This window comes from Gallinula chloropus (assembly GCF_964237585.1).
Source record: "Gallinula chloropus genome assembly, chromosome: 8".
NCBI classification, from domain to species: Eukaryota; Metazoa; Chordata; class Aves; order Gruiformes; family Rallidae; genus Gallinula; species Gallinula chloropus.
The window spans coordinates 17,948,554-17,973,296 of record NC_140093.1 but is presented as its reverse complement, the minus strand read 5'-3'; the positions used below and the strand labels follow the sequence as shown (position 1 = coordinate 17,973,296).

Here is a 24,743-nt window from a genome sequence, read left to right as displayed (position 1 = left end):
CCTTCATCTAGTCATTTCAAACAATCCATGGTATCTTCTCCGCTTTTGGTGCTATTTTCCTATTGTTCATTGTTAAACAGCTGCTGCCCTTAAACCCAGAGCCTGTCTCATCTCTGTGGTGGATGCTTACCTACCTGTGCCTGGACCATAGGTCACTGGGTGGCAGGATTCCCATGATGAAGGATATGCCTTCCTCCTCTGCCCTTCTTTTGGGAAACGTGTGATTTGGGTTTCTGAGCAGATTTTGAAAACTGTTGCTTTGGAGATGGGGAAGAGAATAAGTGATCTGAGCATGTCCTTTTCAGACAGGCATCTAGTACCCTTTCAAACATGAGGAACAACAGGCAGTGTTGAATCCTACGTTAGAAATAAGGCTTCAAGTCTTGTACCTTGGGATCTCCAGGGCCAAGAAATGATCACTTAGTGCTGCCATATCTCTCTTCTTTCACGTGCAAACCTTCTTTCTTGGTTCAAGTGCAGGAGCACCTAGCTGCAGGAGACGGAAGGTTCAGGTGTTTTTGCATGTGCATCTAAATGTCTCGCTTCTCCGTAGATACTCAGTGTTGAGGCGTGTTAGTCTCAGCTCATTGCTTAGGATAAGTTCATGCTTGAAGAAGAGGTGAGTAAAAGGGGATGGAAAAAGATAGCAGGAAGAGAGGAATTTAGTAACCTTGCCTGTGAGGCGGGCTTTTAACGTCAGATTATTTGGAGTTTTCCCCCACCTTTCCCTCATTTCTGTATAGCAGTGTGGTGATAAAGGGCTTTTCCCAGAGGTATTTTCTCTTCGAGTTTAATGTCAGTGTGGAGATTAAAGATGTTTGTTTTCCATTGGTTTAGTAAGTCTAAGTCCAGCCTTTGAAGTTAGGTCATTTGAGATGAAAAATCAACTCTTTATTTGGTAATCTACCCAACACCCTCAGATTTCAAGCTTAAATAAAATGCTGCCTCTGCTACAAGTGATGTCAGTATTGCCTGAGGTTTGTTTAAGCAGAAAGCTGAAGTCAGCTTGAACATAACTTGGCAAAAGTGGGATGTTTTATTCATGTGGATGGTTTGAATAATGTCCCAGAGTTTCCATGGTATAATTTTGTTGCACTTTATGTTTAAAGAGTACTCCATCCCCCTCATTTAGAGAGTACCCTTTGGTTGGGCTTCATTTTTAGGCTTGCAGTGAGTGGTGTATTATTGCAGTGTAAATACAGACTTTTTCCATACATACAAGCTCTCCTAACGTTTGTGATGCTCTGCTGAGACGTGGAGGGCTGTACCTGAGAGACATGGTGCTGTCAGTGAGCATCATTGGAAACAGGGAGGCAAATGAAAAAAAATAACACGAGTTTCAGGGTTCCCACTCACCCTTTTCCTCCTGCTCCTCCTTACCCTGCATGATACCTTTTTGAAGCCTCAGAGGAGGAATTTACCCTACTTTATTGAATCAGTGTGTCGGAATTCTTTAGAAGGTCCTGCAAACTTTGTGTATGCCTTCCAAGTCCTCTCTGCTTCTGCTGGGTCTTTGTTTCCCCAAAACACTCTTTTCATCCCAACTTCTCCTCTTCCTCTTCCCATGTGGAGTCTCTGACCTTCAGATCCTTGTCCCTTCTCCCTGTACACGTCCATCACAGTTATGGAGAGCCCGTGTCTTGCTCAGCCCCGGCAAGGGGTTGTGCAGCAAGGGAAACCTTCACCGTTTCTGAGCTCAGGGGATTTGTGCTCTTGAGAGCTCAGTGCTCTGAGATGATGTGCGGAACGTACTCCGGCTGAAGACTGCGACAAGTGGACTTGCTGTTCATGGTTGGTGGGTTGTGACCTGGAAGCAGAAGCAGAGGTCTGATTTTGTGCTGCCCAGGTAGAATGGAAGAGAAAGTCTATGAATCTCTAAACTCAGATTTCAGAGGATACTTTTGATTGATTTGGTGTGACACCATGTGATGCTGGCCATAGGACCAAACAGTTGTGCCTGATGGCTGTTCCTGAACTGGCATCACAGTCGAAAACTTGTCCCAGTTTTAATCTCAGCACTTCTCCCCCCTCAAATGAACAGTAGGCAAGCCACAAACCCACCTACAGCTGCTGAATGCACTGAGGATGAACATCAGAGTGGGACATGAGGCAGGAATGAAGTGAGGTAAGGACTGTGCCAGTTTGTGGTGTAACTTGCTGTGTTCAGAAAGTGCTTTTCTCCTGGGGTTCTGTAGGGTTTTGGTTTTCTTTCTCTTACTGAATCTGCCACCAGACAAGTCTATTTGTAGTAAGGTGTTTGATTAAGTATGTAGAAGTTGCAGGTCTCTGATAGGGTTGTGTTAATGAATTCCACAAGTGCAAAATAGCAATAGTTAAGATGAAGCACACCTCAGGCAGAGGAAGCTAATTACTTCCACTGATTGCTCGGAGGCCTGGTGCTGTGTGTCAGTCTCTTTGTTTTGGAGACACTTCTCAGGTCCCCACAGCAGGAGAGCTGATGCTGTAACCATGGATTGGGACGAAACCCTGGCTTGTTCCCACAGGGATGCGTGCAGTGGACGGGAGTGCAGACATCAAGGTGCACACCTCGTGCCTTCACCCTGCCAGAACAGGAGCCCCTGACCGCAACTGACAGGATGCTGCTCGGCCTCTATAAATACCTCTGTCTTGCAAAGCAGATGCCTTCAGGAGAGGTTGCAGTTCTGTGTACCTGTGCAGGTTTTGTGGCACGCTGGTCCTTGCTGTTGCTTCGGCCGAGGGTGATACTCCAGTCTTTAATATCTGCTGCCAACTTGCGTTAACACCAGGCCCTTCCAGTCTGTCACACAGTGATTTTTATTTGTTGCTTGCAAATCAGTCAATAAGCCATAGCATTAGGAACCCAGTAAGTACCCGAAGGCAGATTTGTAACACTGTGCAGAAGTGTAAGCTCCCAAAGATACCCTTAAACATAATTCCATGGTATTTCCTCCCTGTTTTTCAGCTTTTGACTATTTGGATCCAAACCGAAGGCTGAGTAGAAGGAGACAGCTTTTTTTTTTTCTTTCCTAAAGCCTATTGAATTGTGAGCAGGGCACAAAGAAGTGTTTGTTCTGGAGCCTTAACCTGATGGGCTGCAAGAGCCCTTGACAAGGGCCCGCAGTGCTCCTTGCCGCGGAGTCGCAGGAATGCTGGTGTTTGCGGAGGGGATGGCTGGGCTCACTGTCCAAACAGATCTCTGCTTGCCAACTGGGAACATATTGCAGTCTCTGTAAGGCACTCCATCACGGCTTGAATAGCTCCTCTTGTGCTCAGGCTTTCTGAATGCGAGAGAGAGAGAGAGAGAGAAATATTCCTTTCAGCCTTCTGCAATGTCAAAAAACCTTCAGTGACCGTATGAGAGCTTTGCCTTAATGCAGGGGTTCAGAAAGGGAAGGAAGTTAACAAGAAGGGATGGGAGGTTTACCATTTGTTATTGTATTTTCAAATTTAAACTATTTTTTCACAATGAAATGTTGCTTTATCACTATCTTAGGGGGAAAAAACCCAAACCTGCAAGTGTGCACTTTTAATTTGCCATTCAGTTTATTTAGAAGAAAATCTTTGCTGTCACTAACAAGTTCATCATGAGTCTTTCCTAAGAGACTGCAATAGTGCCTGTAAAATAATTCTTTTCATCATCTAAGCCTTCAGTTGTAGTTTTTAAACAGGCTTCTGTGTTGGAAAATTCCCATAGTAATGCCTGACTGGGCAGCAGCGTCTGCACAAACTGCTCTGCTACCTGTGCGAGCTCATCTGATGGTATAGGGTTGTATATGAACTTAACTCTACACATCTGATACTCAGTCAAATAGTGTGGATAACATGTTTATAAGTATGATATGATTTTAGTGAATTGAACTGAAAATGGTAATGGTAAGTAGGAGCTGGAGTGATTAGTAGGCTCTTTGCAGCTCAAGTAAAATTTCACCCTTGTTCCCTTTCCTCTCCCAAGAACCATTCCCCCCACTCCCTAACTATATTTATATCTAACTTAAATAAACATGGATTATCATTCCTTTAAGTGTGCTGTTCCTCTATTTTTGTTTTCAGAATGCTTCATGGGCAGTTTTGCATTTCCAAGGTTAGGGAGCTGCTTACATGGGAGGAAAAGCTGCTGTGAGAAATAAAAAAATGGGGTTTAAAGCTAAATGAAAAAATTTTGGGCTTGCTGAGTTGTGCTCAGGACTTTACACAGCATGCACACACTCTAAGAAATAACAGGAATGTGTTTGTTCTTAGTTTTGTGTATAGGAGAGGGAGGAAGGACTCTACTGCTGTCACTGTTTCTATAGTGACAGCTCATTTTCAAGGCAGTATCGACATAAAGCATCGTCAATCATTTATAGGAAGATAACTTAAAGGGAAAAATTAACCATGTCTCAGTGTTCACAGGCTCTTTGCAGTATGTTATAAATTGTATGTGGAAGTTAATTTGCTCTCTGAGGTTTGTGTATCTTACTATACTATAAGATGCTGATAAAATATCCTGATGTGATCCACAGGTCTATAAAATGCCTACTAATAGTGCTGGGTAATTGATTCGGTTTTGTATATTGGGGTATAAAATACCCCTAAGTGCCTGATATTAAGGAACTTCTGTTTACCTCAAAGTGGGAAAAGTTAAGCTGCAGTAGCAGTTTTTACCAGGCAATCCCTTATCTTTTATCCTATATATCTTGATAATCAGAAGCCCAATTTTGAAGTGGGGTAAAGTGTAAGGAAGTGTTTAGTTATGGCCTCATCCTACCAGAATCACATTTGGACCTGGCCTTTAGAGGAAAAATGGGCTGAATTTGCTATGTGGGTGTGCAAGCTTCTCCCTTATCCCCACGTACGTTGTACCACCAGCTAGTACAGAATCACTCGCAGCCTCCGGCTGGGGCTGCTGCCTTGTCTGGAGGTAGTGCCAGCTGTAAAGACATCAGTATTACACACTGTGCTAAGTTGCTGGTTTCTCCTGTTAAGATTTCAGAACATAATGCATATCATTCCCAGAGGCCTTGTAGCCAGGGGCTAGCCAGGCTAATCTCCAGAAGGCAGGTGGGACTTACTGGTTGCCCGTCCGTTCCCTGAGGTACGTCACGGAAAGCATCCTTAGTTTGTCAGGTCTTTGAATTTCTTGGTGAGAGAGTGGCACAGTGGGTAGCAAGTGTCTCTTGAAAGGCTGCCTATGTTCCATCAGCATCAGTGACATCAGAGTTTTCCTGTGAATGACTTTAATTCAGGCAAACTTGTGTTCTCTAGAGGAAAACCTTTGCTGCAAAACTTATGACCTGCCGTAGAATCACTGATTTGGTGTAGTGATGTCCTTTCCTCTGAGTGGATGTTAGAAGAGTGAACATTCTGCTCTGTATCCAGTGTTTTTCTAACTGCATCGTTTCAGATCCTCCAGAATTTCACTGAGGTGTGGTTTGAGTGTTAGCACATGGGATAAGTTAAAATCTTTTATGACCAGCAATTTATGGATTAAAATTTCACTGTTCTGAATTTTTCCAAATTATTTTCTCTCACATATGCCAACGTAAGTCTGCACAAGCACGTGTATATCTATGCACAGGCACACAGAAATGAGAGAAAGGAGAGGTAAGACCTTAAAACATATGGTGTGGAGCAGTATTTCTATTACGCTGACACAGCACCGGGTTTAGCAAAGATAATTTCCCTAATGAAAACTGCACTGATTTAATGTAACTCAGATGCAGGACGAAATGTGCAGTGACAAACCACATTTTTTCAGAGAATTCTTTGTTTTTTTCTTTCACCACGGCTCTGGATTGTTATCTGTCTGATTGAATCTTAGATATTGAGGGAGAGTGATTTAGTGGTTAGAGCTGAGCATCACCACCACTTCTTTCTTCTCCTGATACTTTCTCTTGCTGTTGATGTGGCAGTATCCGATAGTTCCTCTTCTTTGTTGTGCTGCCTTGTAAAAAGGGGTATTACAGCTTACAGGGTAATGTATGACAGGGTTTAGAGGTTCTGCAGTGCTGTTACATGCCAGATGCAATTCTTGATGCTAAGCTTTCTCCTGGTAAATAAATGAGGTGACTGTAATTCTGTTGTGCTGGGCTGTTCCGGGGTTCGACATAAATTACTTAACGTCGGAGGTTCAGTTTCCCTGGCTAAAAATAATGGCAGATGGTGGTGTTGCCTACAAATCAAAGGCTAACTTGCCTTCCAAGGCTGGGATAATCTGGACATAAAATTCAGAGTCCAGGAGATGGATATGGAGAGTACACAACGTAAAATAAACTTCAGTGGCTGCTGGGTTTTTCCACATGAAGGAAGGAGGTGAGGACCTCATGGTCAGAACTTGGGTTCTTTGCTTGTGGAAAAAATCACTGCATTAGGTCTTCAGGGATGCTGCAAATAAAGATAAGCAGCTTATTAAAAAAAAGACATGTCTGAGACATGAAGTATTTTTTTCTGAATGCATCATCTTTCTGGGACAGAAACCCATTTTTAGGTCTGAAATAAAAGCAGCAGCCTTAGAAAGGAGATAGCGGTTGAGTAAAACTTCTTGGAGCTTAACACAAAGAAGTTAACCTGTTCAACACCCCAAACAAATAAAGCTGCTGAGACTTCGGGGTGTTTCTCCAGGAGACTTTTTCCTGATATTTCCAGAACAGTTCCTGGACACTGTTGCAATCTTAACGTTAGAACAGCTTGTGGGAAGCGGTGTGGTCGGCAAGCAGAAAGGTTCCTGAGGTGTAATTTCTGTAGGCCTCCAAAGAAAATAATGTTAATTTTCCTCGTGTTCTCTGGGGCTAAGAATTTCTGTTGCTGATTTGCTGTTAGCCAGAGCCTGTGATGCATGCAAACTTCAGTAGTATCTTGGTGGGTAACCGCATGAGCAAATACAAGGGAAAAAGGTTGAGTCACGAGCCTGGGACCCATGGGAATAGATCTGAGGCCAGAATGATGCAGTGTTACAGGAGCAGGGCTTTCTTCAAGCCGTGGAGATTCTGAGTCACCAGGACAAATTGTTTTCATTATATCCTATATTTATTTATTTCTGTTTTAAATTGTGTGCTGGGAGGGCTGATGCACAAACCCGTATGACCCAGTGAGTTGTTTTCCTCGCTGTTAGCCAAAGGCTGTTGGATGTGCAGCAATACAGGCTCCAGGTATTCCTGCCCCACCATCGCCACCACTGTTGCTGGCAGTGCTGCCTGATCGGCAGGATTGCTGGAACGGTTGAGAAATAAAAAAGATGCTGTTCACTGCTTGACCTCACAGGCAGCTTGGTTTGGAGCAGCTTGAAGGGATGGGAAAGGGGCTCGGGTGGAGGAACATCTTGTGCTGCGGAGTCTGCCAAAGGCAGTGTCAACGTGACCATGGTGCGAGAGTCCCAGGGCTGACCTGGAGGCTGGGTGACCTCTCCAAGGCAGTGGTGGGACAGTATGTACTGTATAGATCTGACCCTCAGGTGCATTTTTGCTGGTTGTAACTGGTCACCTGTTTATCTAAACCGGAGGAGCTTCCAGGGTTCGCTCAGGTGAAGTGAAGAAGACAAGAAGAAAGAACATTCCTGTTGATTTCTTCCTCCTTTTGACAGAGGAGCACTGTTGTTGTGGGTGCAACACACAAGCTGCACAGTTGTATCTGCCTGTGGGGTTTGGGGCATAGAAATACCATTCAAACCTGAGAGAGATTTTGGACAGAAATGGTGGTGTCTACCTTAGAACATCAATGTTTGATAATTGCTTAGGTACAAAGATGCTTGGAAGAATCATTTCTTTTTTTTTAAATGCTCAAAAATGATTTAAATTAAACAAGGTAGGTGATAGTTTTATGTTGTAAACAGATAGAGCCGAGGGTGCTGTGCTCCCTGTTTCTGTCTGGGCGCACGCAGTGCTTGCCCATGCTAGCTCATGAAGCTATGACTCGGATTTCTACCTTTGAGAATGGTATAGATTTTTTAAAAATAAACAAGTAAATAAATAGATGTACGTATTATCTTAACTGCCCCTTGCCCTGCCTGCTCTTGCTTTGTAAGTAGCGGTGCTGTAATACTGAATTTGGACTCTTCCTGTACTGAGATCTGAGACATCCAATCCCAACAAGAGAGTTGAAGTCCCAAGGAATTTGACTCATTCAGGAGATAGTTTTTGACCTGAAGGTTGTTAAGGGGAAATCAAGAGCATTCCTCGAATCTCAAGGTGGCTGAAAGCCTTCTCCTCTGCTATCGTTCTGCTAATTCCATATCCTGTGGGTAGAGTTGTCACAGCCGCTGTAATCCCTCTGGGAACCTCCTTAGCCTGGGAAGGGCCCCAGCAATGGGGTTACTCCAGCGGGACTGTACCCATAACTTGCTGCTTATATGTTTGAAGACTTTGTTAATACTCTCTTTTAATAACTTTTTAAATAACATTATACCAAACCGTCTGTTGTTCCTCTAAATGCCTCTCAACCCTAAATCCCTGAAGAGCGATGGCCAGTCGGAGCGCTTGCTCCCAGGAGGATAGGGGGATTTAATCGCTATCAAACTGCACGAGGAACGCTTTAAGTAGGGAATTAATGTCTCTGCTGCCATGGCTTGTGAGAAACTCCCTTTATTGCCTTTGAAAATTCAGACTGCTTCTTGTGTGCTGTGGAGAAATGGCCCTGGATCCCATTTTAATTTTAAATTAGATGTGGGGTTTTTTGATAATTAGAGGAATTTAGGTAATTATGCAATATTTATTTCTCATCAGCAGTTAATTCATCCAGGAAAGGAAGAGTCTTAATTCTCCCTGCTATGTCATGCTATGTGAATAGGATTGTTTATCTGGCGACATAGGAAAATAAGAATTAATGGTTTAATTTTTGAAGGATGTAGTGCTGTTGTTAATCAAGAGACATGTTTTAAAACACAGCTCAACTAACATGCTCCTTGCAGTGGCTTCACTTAGAAATCTGAGAAGTGAAGTGAAAAGGAGAGGAGGATGTGGGGCCCTTGAGACGTAACCTGTTGAGTCACAGCCTTCCCCATCACCTTCAATGTTTATAAATTGAAGCAGGCAGTGAAAAAGCAACTTAGTGCCTTCACTGCAACAGCCACCGTGTAGTGGAAGCTACAGGAGTCTGTTGGAGTAGAGGGGAGGAGGAACCCAAGTCAATGGAAGCAGATTTTTGTGCCTCACTGGGATTCAGGTGGCTCTGCTGGGCTTTGCGGTGGGATTACAGCATCCTCCTTTTCGTTTGGCATGGACTGCAAGGGGTTCAGAGAGCAGCTGCAAAGAGAATTGGGGGTGGTAAATGAGAGCTAATGAAAAAGAGGGTTGATTTGGTCTGTGGAGGGGGAGGCCGAGGGGCAAAGCGAAGGGGGGATGGATGGAGGCTTTCATAAAAGGTTGTTGGAAAGGAAATGATAAAGCTCCTCTGTCTGCTGGTCTGGGTGAAGAATGAACAGGCAGAAGTTTTAAAGGAAAGAATCTCAATTTGGATACATTTCCAGTGCAGAGACAGGTAGGCAATGGAAAGTACTAGCTGGGGAGGACTCCATGGAGCTTTGGTCACTGGAGATACTGATGGAGCAACATCAGTCAGAAGAGGCTCGGATAGAGCTGGCCCTCCCTGGGGAGGGGAGTGCTGTGCTCTGTTAGCTGCCTCTTGAAAAGGAAATGCTTTGCTGCGCTCCTCGACTCAGATGAAGGATATTCCGGTGTAGGCTCCTCTACTTAGGACGCAGTCTTTTATTTTTTAACTCTTAAGGAGCTGCTTTGGGGTTACAGAGCCACTGAGAAAGAAGGAGGAGATGGGTCTCCCTGTGCTGTGAGCAAAGCTCATCTGGGAAACCCCTGGGCTTGCTGAGCACGTTGCTGAGCACTGCACCAATCATCACACTTAATGTTGACTTTGCTCGTTTCCCCCAAGTTATAAGTTATTCTGGTGTGAGTGTGATGCTGTAATAAAACTCCCAGCAGAGGGGCAGAAAATGTGAAGGGTCTCAAAATTCACTTTACTTACTGGAAAAAAAAATATATATATATATTAAAATGTGTGTGTTTTATACATAGACCTAATGTGCTTCAACTCCAGGGAGATGTCAGTTTACCACAGCCTCACAAAATAGCCCAGCATATACCTGAGTACTGGTGATGTTGATAACTCTGCTTTCCTCCCTACCCAGAGTGCTTGTTTGTGGCAGGTGGATATTAATTGCTGTGTTTTTGATGAGAACACTTCAAATAAGAGAATTTTAGGTGATTGACAGAAGTCCAGGATCCAAACATGTCATGAACAAACCTCATCAGCCCCTGTCACAATGACTGCTGGCACGGTGTTGGCAGTAGGTGGGTGGGATTGAAAGTTTGCTGTAGTTTTCACTGGCTGGATGATATTTCTTGCTGTGGGTGGACAGGTAAAGAATAGCCATCACCTAATTGCTGCCTAGCTTGGGGCAGGTAGAAAAGAACACGCTGTAACTTCATTGTTGGCTAGGTTTGGGGTCTGTTGCTGATCGTACGGTCCTTTTGGTGTTGCCATGGGAATGCAATAATTATATTATGAATAATTGGAGCATTTCCTTTTGCTGCTGCAGAAAACTGGTATTGTGTAATTACTGCTGCCTTTAGTGGAAGTTGGGCTCAAAGCTGATTGTTTGAGTAAACTTGGTGCAGAGAAGAAAACTTTCTGCAGGTGAATTGGCACTTCATAAAGGTGCCGGAAAAATAACTCTCATACACTTACACACATGCTCCCAAAAAAGCATTTACATCATTACCATGTGTTGGAAGTTGTCTCATAACTGCGAAGGCAAAATTAGGTCCATAGCTGAACTCGCAGCCTTGTGGTGTTCTTGCAGCTTGTTGTTGATCTTTCTACAAATAACCTCTGTTGATATCAGACAATCAGTGTTGTATCACGTGTAATTCTCATGTGATGATGGCTGTTTCCCCTAAAGGTAAGTGCCTGGGTCTGGTGGGAAGCTCAGCTCCTGAGCTGTCGGCACAGCTGGAGGATGCTAATCCTAGCAGCATTGACACTTTATATGTGAGGTGTTTTGATTCCAGCCTGATGCTGATGGAGATCTCCCATCATCTGCATGGATCAATGGTAGTCAGTTGATGAGTCTCTCCCATTTCTGAATTCAACTTTATGGTCTCCGTTTTTTCTCTTGGAGCCTCCTGCAAAGGGCAGGCTGCAGATCTCTGCACAGTATCTCTTCTGTCTCATCTTTCTTGGTAGTGCCATTCCCTCTGTTCATCCACAGTTATATTTCAGTCACAGAACACTTGCAGCATACTTCTGTCATAAAGCAAAGGGGAAAAAGTCAGTAGATATGAGAAAGACCTATTTTTTCCCAAAATACAGTCCTTTTCTCCGTGATAACCTACCAGTCTTTAACAGCCTGAAGATTTATTCAGGCTTAAGTATTGTCTTATGACCTAAAGTCTGTTCTGGATTTGTGTCCAGTTACATTCCCACAAGCTTCCTGCATGACCCTGCATCAGGCATTTCGTTCCTTTGTCCCACAGTATCACTTGTGAAGCGAGGAGAATAACAACCCTGCTCCAGCCAGATGTTCTGGGGATGGATTCGTGAGTCCTTGTGGGGTACCGTGGTGCTGGGTCACAGAAATGCTTTTGTGCTCCTGCTTCAGATGTCAGGATGTCATCTTGGGCTAATGATCATTGTGAAATGAATGTCTCTCCAGTTTCAGGCTATTCTGTTGTGGCTTGTGTGCTAATGGATTAATTTCAGATGTTTTCAGCGTAGTTGGTTGGTCTTTTTTGTTTCCAACGTAGTCCTAATTTATTAAACAGTATTTGCCATTCAAGTCAACTGATTTTAGACAGATGTTTGTCTCTTGTGTTTTAGTCTAGACATCTATGATTTACAATCTGTAGCCCATCTGGTGAATTGCCATGGGAGTATGCTTATTTTCAATGCTTGAAGTGTTGCAACATACTCTTTGCAAGCGTTTTTGCAGTAGCGACTGATGAGCCAACCACCAGAAAAGGTTTATTTTAGCAGAAGAATCCAACTTGTTTGTTCAGATTAGGGCAGCAAAAGGCTCTGATTCTATTCAAAGCAACAACAAGAAAATGTTCCACTCCAGAATGTTGCCCATCAGTTGAAAATCTGGAAGAGTGGTATATGGGCCTGTTTGAAAAGAACAACCAAACCCACCTGAGAACGTAGACCAGCAAGAGACCTGAAGACTCCATCTCATCCATCTCCATTCACTGGAGTATGTCTATTTGTGTAATCTTTTCTAAATACTTCAGTCAGCTTTATGTTGTCCAAGTTTCGTGTAATGTGTGGGGTTAATCATTCCTGCTACAGGTGGAGGTTGCAGTGCTCTGTCCCAGGCGCAGGACAGCCCTCTGCTGTGGGACCTGGGAGCTTCCTGCTCTCCTTCCAGCCCATGGCAGGAGGAGAAGCTGGTGATGTACAATGGGATGTTATGCCAGGCTATTGAAACAACCTATTGACCTTCTCTGGACTCTCCTCTGCTCACTAAATTAGCATTGTGTGATGAACTCAAAAACCTCCGTGCAGGATGGAATGTGAGGTCCTGCACGAGGAGTGGGACAGTTCCTCACCCTCTCAGGAGAAGCATCTCAAAAGGCAGTGCCCTTAATGTTTGAAATGAGAAACTTTTGATGTGTGAAAATGTATTTGCATTTCTGCAGAGGATAAAAATGAACATTTAACTTGGCTTCCCCTTCAGATTCCAATGCAGCAGTACAGCTTGAAGCACTGCAGTAGCTTTGGACGGGGCCATCTTCAGTGCTACTGATACATTTCAGTTCATTTCCTGTTTTTATGAGTTACTGTATTATTTCTAGAATATGCCCCAAACCAGAATGCAACATGTGGGAGACACATTGTAAAAGAGCACACTGCCGGGCAGGAGTTTCTTGTATGAAAGCACAGAGTGCTGTCCTTAAACTACAAATGGAATGTCCTTGAGCCTCCTGCGATGCGTAGCAGCTCAGGTAGCAAACACAGGTAAAATACAACGTTTTTGAGAGTCTCCAGTGTAAACAGCAAAGGTACCATCATCTAAATAAGCCAGAAAATGCTCCAGAAGCTGTCTGCTTGATGGGTTTGGCACAGATTTCTGGCTGTTTGGATTTGATGTTTGGTTGAGTGAGTTTGTCTGCACAAGTTGGAAACATCAGTCAGCCCCAGACTGGGGTCTGGATGTTTTTGTAGGGTTGGGGCTGTAAGGTCCTGGTACCTACCCTGTCATTCAGGTGCTTGTGATTTGCAGTCAAACGTTAATAGTGGTAAAATGCACCAAAATGTGGAGAGATCAATGTCTTCCTGTATAACCTGAATTACTTTTTTAAATGCACAGGACAGATTAACTCAATAATCTGGAGGGTAAAGGACTGGTAGAAATTGTAACTTCTGATGTATAACTGAAAACACTATGTAAGGCAGTCATGGGAGATGCAAAGGAGTTTGACAGACATTTTACCTGTGTCAGAGGTGCTTTGATCTCCAATTTCCAAGCCCCAGGTTGCCTGCACAGATTGAGGTGTCTGTGCTCAGTGGTTAAACCGTGCTGGTGTCTTCAGGCTGGTACTTTTTTTGGCTGTTGGATTGGCACTTTGGTAGGCATTTGATGCCAGATCCACGATCATTTGAAATTCTGGAGCCTTTTCTATTGAACTGGAGGGTTTGGGTAACTCTTTAGTACTGCTCTTATAAAGTGGAGGAATTACTTCATGCTACCAAAGCGTGAATAGAGAATGAACAGCTGAGGTGCCCCACAATGTGAATGGACGTGTGGTAGGTAACCTTTTGTTCACATCCTTATGTGCAGGAGAGATTGTCTTCAAAAAGTGGATAAATATGTAATGCACAAGCAGTATAAAACGTACTGTATGCTGCTGCCCTTCAGGCACGAGCTGGTACTGTGGGGATGGCTAAGTGCTGGATGCTTTCACTGACCCTGTGGCCCTGTATGACCCCTGCCTTGATAAGCTGTAGCAATAATGTTATTTTTGTGCCTTTTGCAACCCCACCTGTAGCAAGTTGAGTGTAGTGTAGGTGGGACTTTTTTCCTGGCATTTCAGACCTCTCCAAGGGTATTTTTTTTAAGCTGTTATTTTACCCCCACAAGCACTTAGTACTAGAAAAGCCTCTCCTCCTTCTTCCTCTTAACGTGGAGTTACTTTAATTACAATTTTACGCTCCTCTAAGGACAAAGTATGTGGATCTTGACGTGTAAGTAACTCAAGGACAGCTGGGAGTTGACTCTTCCTCTGCCTTTTACCATACATGAGCAGAACTAATCAGCACCTGAATTAGCTCCTGTCTAGGAGAGATCCCACCTCCCAACTGTGGTGGTATTTATATGTGAAAGCTCTGCACAGCCTGCTTTACGGGTATTTATGAAGTGGTCTGCATTCATGTTACCTTGTGCCAACAAGCAGGTTTAGGCTGTGGCCAAAAGGCAAAGACAGACACACTCCCCACACCTCTGCTGTGAAGGAAGGAAGATGATGGAAGAATCCAGGATTGGGTTTTTGTTTGCTTTGTTTTCCTTGTCATCACCTTGTTTGGTCCATAAGCTGCTTTGAGAAGAATCAAGCACAGGGAGGAGACACGTGTGCCTGACAGCAACAGGGAGCCTGTTTGTGCTTATTTTATTGAGGAAATTGTTCCGCAACAGCTGCTCATCCATGTGAAAATGCAAACCCTTGGGTCCTGGCCAAGGTCAGCAAGCCCTGGGTCATTTGTTTTAGCAAAGCAGGCCAATTTGCCCTTTAATTATCTTCCCTTTTCGTTTGGTCACATCTCTTGCTCCATAGGTTCACTTCTGCAGCAGTGCCCTGTGTGAAAGATGTGATCCTGGTTTTGTTGTGAATCAGAGGGAGGCATAATGGTTTTTTTTCATGGATTGCTTATAATTGTTAAGCTTTATAAAATGTAATGCATTTACCTGGCTGGATTTCGCTTTCTACTTAGTTAATGCAGTAGGGTCTCGTTATTAAAATGCACAGACTTAGTATATGGTGCCTAAATCACTAAATTTCGTATTGTTGCCCTGCTGAATACAGGTACTGTGGAGTGAAGCAGGAAGTTGGTACATGTTTGCTAGGAACAGGGCTGAGAAATTCATGAATTGGGGAGTTTTCAACAACTGGTCTCAGAATGGGAACTTGATACCGAAGTTAGGTAGGGTTTACTCTCAGTTGTAAGCTGCACTAAGCTGTTAGTGGAAACGTGGAGTAAAACACACGCCCGTGTGCTGGAGCTGGAAGTGGAAATTACAGTGGACATATATCAGTAATAAAGGGAGGAAAGCAACATGCTGTAAGGATTGAGAGGAAAATAGTGTAGTAAAATTACATCTCTGCCCTGTAATACTATGTGGAAAGCAAGAAATGGAAAGGATGCATTGTTATAGCTGGAGGGACTGAAATGCTGAATTTTGGCTTCTGTAAGGAAAAAAACCTTAATTAAACTACAGTGATCTTGAGTGCATGTGTAAAAGGTCACTCAGGAACAAGAAGAAAGCATACTTGGGTCAGAAGTTTCTCAAGCACATTGTGACGTTATTCCTGATGGAATAAATGTCCAAGAGATCTGACAATCTCCCCGTGACAGAAGCATCCTCTTGGCAGAAGAGGTGGGAGGCAGGGATGGGAGGGAGACTTGCTTTAGCCTGCAGCTTCATGTGATATACCATGGTATGAGGAGGAATGGAGTAAATGGTCAGTTTTGTTAGGCTGTGTGTGCAGGGTTTTTTTTTTTAGAAAGGCTATGGATCTGCAAAAACCTTTTTGGCTATCTAAAGTGGTTAAGATAATTAGCTTGCACACCGTCAGAGAACTAACGGCGCGGCACAAAGGAGGGAGCATGTGGCTTGGAAGAGGAAGACAGGCTCTTACTGGGGTGTCAAGCTGTTAATTAGCTCTGCCACAATGTGAGACTGAGTTGCTTCTTTTACTGTCCCTTAATTATTAACATGTGTTGGAAATAGGAAGACTTTGTGCTCTTGCTGGTAGGGTCAAGTGTGGTCTGTCACCTGCCTGGCTGACGGACTATGGTGCCTTCACCCTGTGGCTCCTCTGCTTTTCCTCATTTCAAAGGACAGGAATCATTTCCTTGCTCTTGTGTTTTGGATTGTTTTGGGCAGCCCCCCAGAAGCTGATGAAGGTGCTCTGTCCTTACGATGTCAGAGCTTGGGGTGGAATTTGGATTCTTGCTCTGTCAGCAGAGGTGGCCAGTGCTCTTCTGGTTCAGTTTCATTATGAGCTCAGGAGACAGCCTGGGTTTAGTTAACAGGTTCAAAGAGTATTGAAGTAAGCTCCTCTCAGCATACAGCATCCATGTTGGAACAGACTTTTTCCCATTTAAATTAAGTTTGCTATTGTGCAATGAGCTTCAATTAAAATCTGCAGAGTTCTGTTCCTCTAGAGGACACATTACTTATCTCCAACCCGTGTGCGCAAGCAGCTGAAGAGCATCCTTCTCTAAAGGTCTGCTTTTCAACAGCTCAGACTTATCTGACATGACCAAAAATACTCCAAACCCAACCCCAAAAGGTGTGATTTTGTTTTAGCATGAATTGTGGAGTGGTTTCACTGCAAGAATAGTCTTTAATAAATCCTGGGACTCATCGTGCTGCGGAGTTGGGTCTGTATTTTACTCACTACCACTTGAAGTTGTTTTGGTACTGGTGATGAGAGAGATGAAATAATGTATGCTAAAGTCATTTGGCTAGCCTTGAAATCAAAGCACTGGAAACAAAATCTAGCTGCAAATCACCAGGCTGTCATTCTCCTAAAACCTGTTACCCAAACGACTTTAACAGTTTGTGGGTCATACCCAAGGTTAAGAATCGTCTTGTGCAGAGCACGTTTTGATGATAAAACACAGTTTGGGGGGGGGGTTTATTGGACTGGAAGTGTTACAGTCAACAGTATCGGTGTGGGAGTTTGATTTCTTCCTGCGAGTAGATCGCTGCTCCATATGAGCAATTGGCACAAGGTTTAGGAGAACAGATATGAGGCATGCAAGTGTTTCTCAGTTGTCTTATGGAGGCTGCCTGGTCTGTATGCAGAAACTCTCAAACTGATCCCTTTTTTTGGTATATTTCCAAGTCAGAGTACCTATTTTTGAGAAAGATGGCGTAGGGCTGATGCAACTGTGAGTAGACAGCCAAGGCAGGCTAAATATTAAAGCTTTATTCTATTTAAGCAACGTTTACATGTAACATTGAAATAATCATCTGCTTAAATGGTGGATTTTTTCATTTTATAACGACTTTTTCTTGCAGTTTTTTCAGGTTTGAGAAGTCACTGACAAGGAATGAGTCACATTTAAGTGACTATTCATTTTACCTAATACGTGTGTTTACTGGTATTGGCTGATACGTATAGACACTCTGGCCAGCTTACTGTGGAGTGAAACTTGGCAGCATATGTAGACTAAAGCAGATTGAGGGAGAAATAAACCCCCGTATTCCTCAGAAGAAATTTGCAGAGAGCTTTATTTTTTTGGTAGGGAAAACACATTTACTCCAACAATATTTCTGTAAAGTTCTTTCTGAACAGGTTGTCCCTTTGTATTTCTGAGGGGTTTAAATTGAGCTGTTCAGATGACAGCCCCATTCTCCCCCCAGTAATGGCTTATGGGGATTTTTAGGGTTTTCTTTATTCACACACAAATGTTTTGCTATCTGGAGGGACAAAGTATGTTGAAAAGGTGATAGGACAAGGTTTGGGGGGACACCCATATGAGCTGAGTAAGAAGTAATGAAGACTTATTTTTTCTTTCTGGGGCTGTGGTATAGGTAAAGTTTCTTATGTAGTTGAAGGAAATGAGAAGGGTGGCAGAACCAGACACCTAAAATTACTTCTTTTCATTTAAATTTAGGAGTTTCCACATGCTTAATAAGTTTTATGATAAATTACAGTATCTCAAATCTAGATGTGACTATTTAAAACCTTATGTGCTGATTAGACTATAAATAGCTTGATAGAGGAAACAAACCAAGATCAGAGGAGATATAAATAACTTGGACAGATTCCTGTGTGTAGCTTGGATTTTGGGAGGCTGGGAAGTCCTGCTTGTTGCGGGATAAGCAGCCTAGAGGTGTATAAAATGTATGTGGATAGAGGATGACTTTTTGATGCTTCAATGTGGGCTGGGTTCTGCTGATACCAGACCGTGGCTTACTTGGTTTCTGCGAAATTTGTTAGATCTGCCTAAACTTAAGGGGCAGTTGCTCCTGAAGGCCATTGCATCCCCTCTGTGTCTGAGTCCTTCATCTGTTTTATTGTTAAGCTCTCTTATCTAGGATGTGATATGGTTTGGAGGTGGTAGATGGCTTCCTCCCTTTAGGAAGTTACCTTTTGTGTTGTGAGTCAAAGCTGACATTGCCTTTGCAATACAGAGCACAGTTCTCTGGGAGCTCTTCACAAGAGTTTTGACCATGAGCATTTCTTATCCCACGGCAAATGGGCTGATGGGCAGGTTGGTGTGAGTGTTTTAATATGCAATAAGGAAATGTAATGAAATGAGCTTTTCCTTTTCGAAGTAGTAAACTCATTGCACACATCTGTCTGATGCTTGGGGGCCTTGAGTGTTCCGTGGGATGTTCCCCATTTTAATAGCTGAATCAAATGAACTATTTCCATTTTATCTAGACTTCTTTTAGCTGTGAGGCTCTGTTTGTAAAAGCCGAACGGTTATGGCACTTGCTTTGTTATACTTGTACTCTGTGCCTTAAAATTCAACTTGCATGTTCAGGGCTGGATTTCAGAGTGGAAACCATAAGCTTCTTGCTTGTATAACCACATTCCAAGGTTAGTCTGAATAGCTGAGATAATGAATTTGGTCTTTGTGCATTCTTAAATAGATAGATAGTTTTTCACATATGTGGATTTTTTTCCCCCCTTACAATTGGACGCTTTCCTTGGGAGCTGCCTAATTCCAGGCTGCACAGTTTCTGCTTTGTTCTCTGCTCCCATGCCTTCGACAAGAATAACTTAACCAGATTTCAATATAGGAATTGTGGGCTGCTAAAGGACGTATTGTGTTACTGCTTAATGCTGTATAAGTTGATCAGTGGGTAATATAAAGTCTATGTTTTAGCTGTTTTATGATGAAAATATTATTTCAACAGAATATATGGTAAAGTCATTGAACAATGATCTTATTCTCAGAATGATGGCACAAGACATTTTCCATATACCAGAAATTAGTGGAGCTGCTCATTCTGTTATTGCAGGCTCCAAAAATCAAGCTATTTTTAGCCTTTTCTGAGCAATTGTGCCTTTTCTTCTTTGACTGAAGAAACTCATATCTTCTTTCTCTCTTCCTTCTAGGACCAGCAGAGGTTCCCATGGTGTCACCCAATGGATCCATCCCCCCTATTCACGTGCCTCCCGGTTATATCTCACAGGTATGCTTCTTGAAGAACTAAAATGTATGTAAAAGCAATGGCATTGATCCACATAGAGCAGTCTACTGGGTTGAAGTTTAATTTCAAAGTATTAATGAAAATGGTAATGAACTCTTTTCCTGCTCCTCTTCACTGACACATGTTTGCACAAGTGAGTATGCGTGTGCATCTTCACATGTGGTTATGTTTACCAGGTGGTATTTGAGACACTAGTGAAAGCTGTGCTGTCATACTGAGTGTGCATGGACAACTTTTTCCCCTCTGCAAGGAGGAGAGAAGTCCATCTTAGGTCATGCCTTAAGTTCTAAGACAGCAGTCAGAAGGGGTAGGAGGCAGGTGAAAGTGAGAGGAGGGGCCACTGTAGCTATAAAGGGTGTTGCAGATGCTCAGTATCTCTGCAGCAGGCATCCTGCAGCGTATAAAGAGCTAGGGGTTTTGGGTTGTTTTCAGGAATAAATGTGATTTAATTATCTATTTGTGGAAAAAGCTTTTCACAAAGCTGTTAAGTTTTGGAACTCTTGAACAGCTACTGCTCCTCTGTGTAAATAACCACTTCAGATGACCAGATTGATTATGTTCCTTCTGTCTTCTGCAAAGATTAGACTTGTTTTCAAGGAAGGAAGAAGGAAAAAAAAAAGACTGATGTAAGGCAGAATGGCTGTGAAGAATACAATAAATCCAATAATTTCAGGGCTTTTATTGCGAGCTGGACTGGACTGAATGCTTCATTTAAAGTATACAGAGTATTTCATATATCCTTGATGAATAGCTTAGGAACTTCTGATATGTATGTTTTGACATGTTGTTAATCAGAAAATGGATGAGGTCCTGGAAATCCCTCCCCTCCCTGGGAAACATGTGAGCTTGTGTAATTCTGAGAACTTGTGGATGGCGTCATACTTAAATCCCACAAAACACTGCAATCACTCTGTGGTATTTTAACTTCTGGACAGAGTGAAAACGTGCCACAAGTACGGGGGATGTTGCTGGCCAGCCTAGGAGGGAGGGCACACAGGGTGGCCCAGCTTCCTCCTGCTCCTCAAGCATCCCAAGGTGGGTGCTTGGGATACGCTTTGGGACAGCGATGCAGCGCTCTTCAATAGTCCTCAGGCACCCACCTAATTTAACAAACCTCAGAGGAATTTGAGAAAAGGTTTGCCCAACCTTTGAAATAACTTTAACACCTCGTTGTTATTAAACTGGTTATACCTGGCAGCCCCTGCACTAAGGCAAATGGCTGGGGATAACTGCAGTGCTTTCCAAACATGAGTGATGAAAGTCATTTGATTCCATCTGTCTGAACCCAGTTCCTCATTAATGCTTTTTGTGGGGCACTGTCATAATTCCACTAAAGGAGCCTTTAAGTAGTTCCTTAACCAAAACAACCCAACCAAAAACCCTCTTCTGATGAAATTTTCCAAGGAGCTGGAAATAGATTGTGAAGTTTTAGGGGAAAACGCTGTATTCAGTGCTTTTTGGAAGGAGGGTGTGCATTCTGTGTGGTGAGAGAGCCTCTTGCCTTTCAGACTGCTTCATGTTAAATAGCAGTTGAAAGTGTGCCGTAATCAAATTGTAATACATGCCTCTGCCTTACTTGCTCTTGCTTTTGCCTATTGCCTTGTTGTTAAAAGCTCTGGTTTATGATAAATGATGAGGAACACAAATTTAGAAAGCAAGGGAAGGGCCATAAAGAGAGTGAATGCACTCTGAGATAGGGCCTATAATATATTTGATTTTTGGTTTGAAGTGTGCATCTCAGAAGGCAGAAAGCAGATACCCCTACAGAGAAGTAACAGTGCCTATTAAGAAAAAAAGGCATGAAATGGTTCTTCATTTTGTTATGCCAAGCCTCTTGGAGCTGGGAGTATTAGCCTTAAATATTACATTTGTTATCTGGTGATTGCAACCCTGGATTAAAATGATGCTTCGTTACCTCTTTGGTGATGTGAAAATGATCAGCAACAACTTGGCAGGAGGTGACGTGCCCTGCAAGAGCAGCTCCACTGGAAGCAGCAGAAAAAGAGCTAGACTCTATTTCTGGACTTCAAGGCCCATATTAGTTGTGACTAGAAGCCAGGTTTGAGATTTTGAGGAGATGCTCCCAATGATGAGGCTTAGCCAAGGTGGGAAAAAATCCAGGAAAATAATAGAAGAGAAATCCACACCACTGGATCAGACCTTCTATGCTATGGTTTTGCTTTCAGTGAGCAGTTCAATACATTAAATATCTGAAGTATGGGATGCAGGGGGAATGGCCAGCCCCTTTTCAGTGTCTGTGGGGACAGGACAAGGGGCGATGGCCTCAAGTTGGAGCACAGGAAGTTCCACACCAATATGTGGGAGAACTTTTCACAGTGAGTGTGACAGAGCCCTGGGACAGGCTGCCTGGGGGAGTGGGGTGGGGGGGGTGCAGTCTCTTTCTCTGGAGGTATTTAAGACCCGGTTATTTTGCTGGTTATTTTGCAGACAAAACCTCTTCGGCAGACAAACCTCTGGGCCCCTCTGGCAGATAGGAGCTATCAGATCAGAGTTCATGTCTCTGCAATTCTTTGTTGGCCAAGGGTTAGTTAAATATGAAAGAGAGGAAAAGTTCCTGGCTGTGCTCTTGGTCAGTACTGCTACTGAGAAAGCTAGTTGTGGAAGGTGGCATGGTAGAGTAATTCATAGTAAATGCTTGCAAAACCAACAGCTTTGGTTATAACTGTTGATGTTGAAGGAGAAAGGAGCATCTCCTGTAGCTTACCAGGAGTCAGGCACCAGCTGTTAATGTCCATCCTGGCTCAAGCTGTGGATGGAGCTGCTTCCTCACTGCATGAGTCCCATGGGACAGGCTGAGACAATGCCCATGTCCACCAGAAGCTATGTGCCTGTGGGATCTGTGACTCAGTGCCGCCTCCTGGCTCCCAGAGTGCTTGGACTCTCTGGTGTCATCATAATCTGAAGATTAAAGATCATGATTTGGATGCCAAGCTATGAAATTTGGGGATATACTCGTGGATGGTTGCTTCTGCTTTTCACGGTGTATGTTTGGGAGGAGGGAAGGAGGATTTGGGGCATTTTAATGAGGAGAACTAGCAAAATGGAAATACCAAATAGTACGGTCATGAACTTGTTTGCTTAGGGCTATTGGCTGAGGACTGTGCTCTGAAATAAATCTGGAGCAATTCCACTGGAGTTTGAGGAATTACTCGCGTGTAGTTGGACATGAAAACTTGGCATGAAACACCATCTTTGCTTTTATTTACAGAGTTGTTCATATGTGTCTCTGCAACAGAAATTTTAAGGCTGAAGGACTGATTTACTGGTCAGAGCGTGAAGTATGCACAGCTCTGATAAGACTGCTGTTGTCAGGAGGTTGTGGTAGTACAGTCAGAACTAAGCAACCCCTGTCGCAGTCCGGCGGTGTGGTATTCCTGCAGCAGGACACAGCATTTGGCAGAACTAAAGCATAACTTCTAGAGAGAGAAAAGTCTTTAAATTGTGTTTAAAGTGGTAGAAAATCCATCACATCCTTGGGAATCCAGTTTTTGGTCTTGGGTATGTCCTCTACCCTGCAAGAGGAGCTCTCCAAAACCACGTTTGGCTAGAAAAAGCTTTTAGCCACAGACTCTGGTTTTGTGTGACTTGCTGATCACGGAGCTTCTCTGCACGTTTTGGAGACAGCGATCGATCGAGTCATCTTTGAACAGGGTGATCTTCCCTAACACTCTGACCACAGGGAAAGCTGTGCAGGTTCCGTACTGACATGGAGCAAGCCAGATCTCTTACTGACATGGAGCAAGCTGTAAAGTGTTGATCCTCTTAAGTTCACAAGCATTGGCCCTGAAGATCCGTATCATTCTAGATTTAAAATACCCCGACACTCTTGCCAGCACTCTAGGTGTTCGTCTGCCTATTTTCCAGGTTCAAGGTAGAGGTTTAATACGCAGTGGATGGCAAAGATAGCGTTGCAGACTTGCCAGGGCTGGCATGAACTTGGATTGGCATCCTTAATAAATTAAGTGAATAAATAAAATGTTGACATCCAAGTTCCTTGCGGGTGAGCTCATTCTGTACTGTGTTCTGGTACAGATTGATTTATGAATGAAGCTTCAAATTTAGTTTATGAAATTCCCGAAGTATTGGTCGTGGCCCACCCAGTGGCCCTACTCCAGATGTCCTTCCTGGATTTAGCACATGAAGTTTAAGTGAAATACAAAAACTTTTTGTGGAAAACAAGTGGAAATTAATTCCATATTGCCATATTATACCCATTAAGTAAATGCGTGCTGCAGAATGAGAGTGGTTGTATTGCTTTAACTGGAACTTCCAAAATACAAGTGCAGTTAACCTCTGCAAAATTACCCTCCATGGCCTTTTCCTGGGGGTGTAGAATTAAATTTCAGTGGAGAAAAATAAGAGAAGGTGGAGCAGTGATGTACTCTGAGTTACATGAATTATCTCTAGTTAGGCTGTGTTGCATTGCTCTGGTAATATCTCTAATGTGTAACAAATAACAGCTAAAATGGTATTACCAAAACATGGCAATGGATGAGGGAGGCAGTTTTATTGTGTGTGAGTAATGTTCATCCAGGCTCTCCTGAAGGATCATCTACCTACCTCGCTCAGCAATTAAGCTCCTTAAAATATGGAAGAGAAAAAAACCCCACACAGAGCTGTGCTATAATAATATTGTTACCGAGGCGGGATGTCAGCTACACCAGCAGGCACAAACAATAGCAGCCAAAGACACTTTACCTAGTGGCTGAGCGATGAACGCTTCTCTCTAGGTGCCAGGTGACCAGAGATGCTTCTTTTCTGTAAATATAAAATGCTAAAATTAGTAGTAGCAATTACTTTTAATATTCCAGTTGCATCCAGAGACCTCAACTGGGATTAGGGTTTTGTTCCTTCTGGGCATTAAAGTAGAGGCAGTTCAGCAGGCAGCCTGTTTCCTGATGAGTTTATGATCTTCATGACAAACAGCTCTTGAAGCACGTGCAAAGAATTGCAGATTTCTTCTTTAAACAGCTAAATTTAACCTCTGCTAAGTGATGTGATTTACCTTAATGGATCAAAACTAATTTACTCCCTCTTTTGTCAATTGGTCCCACAATGGCACTAAGATAATTTACCCACTGCAGGTTTTACACATCAAGAGATACCTACAGTCTTAACCTGTTTGTAGCTCTGTAGTGCACTTAACACATAATACATTGAATTACTAGCTGTACAATCTGTTAAGGACAGAAGAGCATGTTTAAAGATTACGTATACATCTAGAATTCCTTATTTAGGGAGGATAGAGAAATAACATCGTTTTTTGGAGGGTCCCCTGTGCTTCTGCATTCATTTGGAATGTTGGGGACATGAGGTAACAAGAATGCTGTCAGCGTGGCCTGGGAGGAGGCAAATAAAAGAT

The 24,743-nt window shown here is 43.2% G+C and overlaps 1 protein-coding gene across 1 annotated transcript in view; it reads left to right on the top strand.

Moving 5' to 3' along the window:
- The window catches only part of FNDC3B (fibronectin type III domain containing 3B), a gene marked incomplete at its 3' end in the record, with an annotated part of 196,792 nt that overhangs the window by 81,781 nt on the left and 90,268 nt on the right, over nt 1-24,743 (top strand). Inside the window, exon 4 of the mRNA XM_084267407.1 lies at nt 19,266-19,342. Coding sequence (XP_084123533.1) covers nt 19,266-19,342 — 77 coding nt within the window. The remainder of the gene's footprint in view (nt 1-19,265; nt 19,343-24,743) is intronic.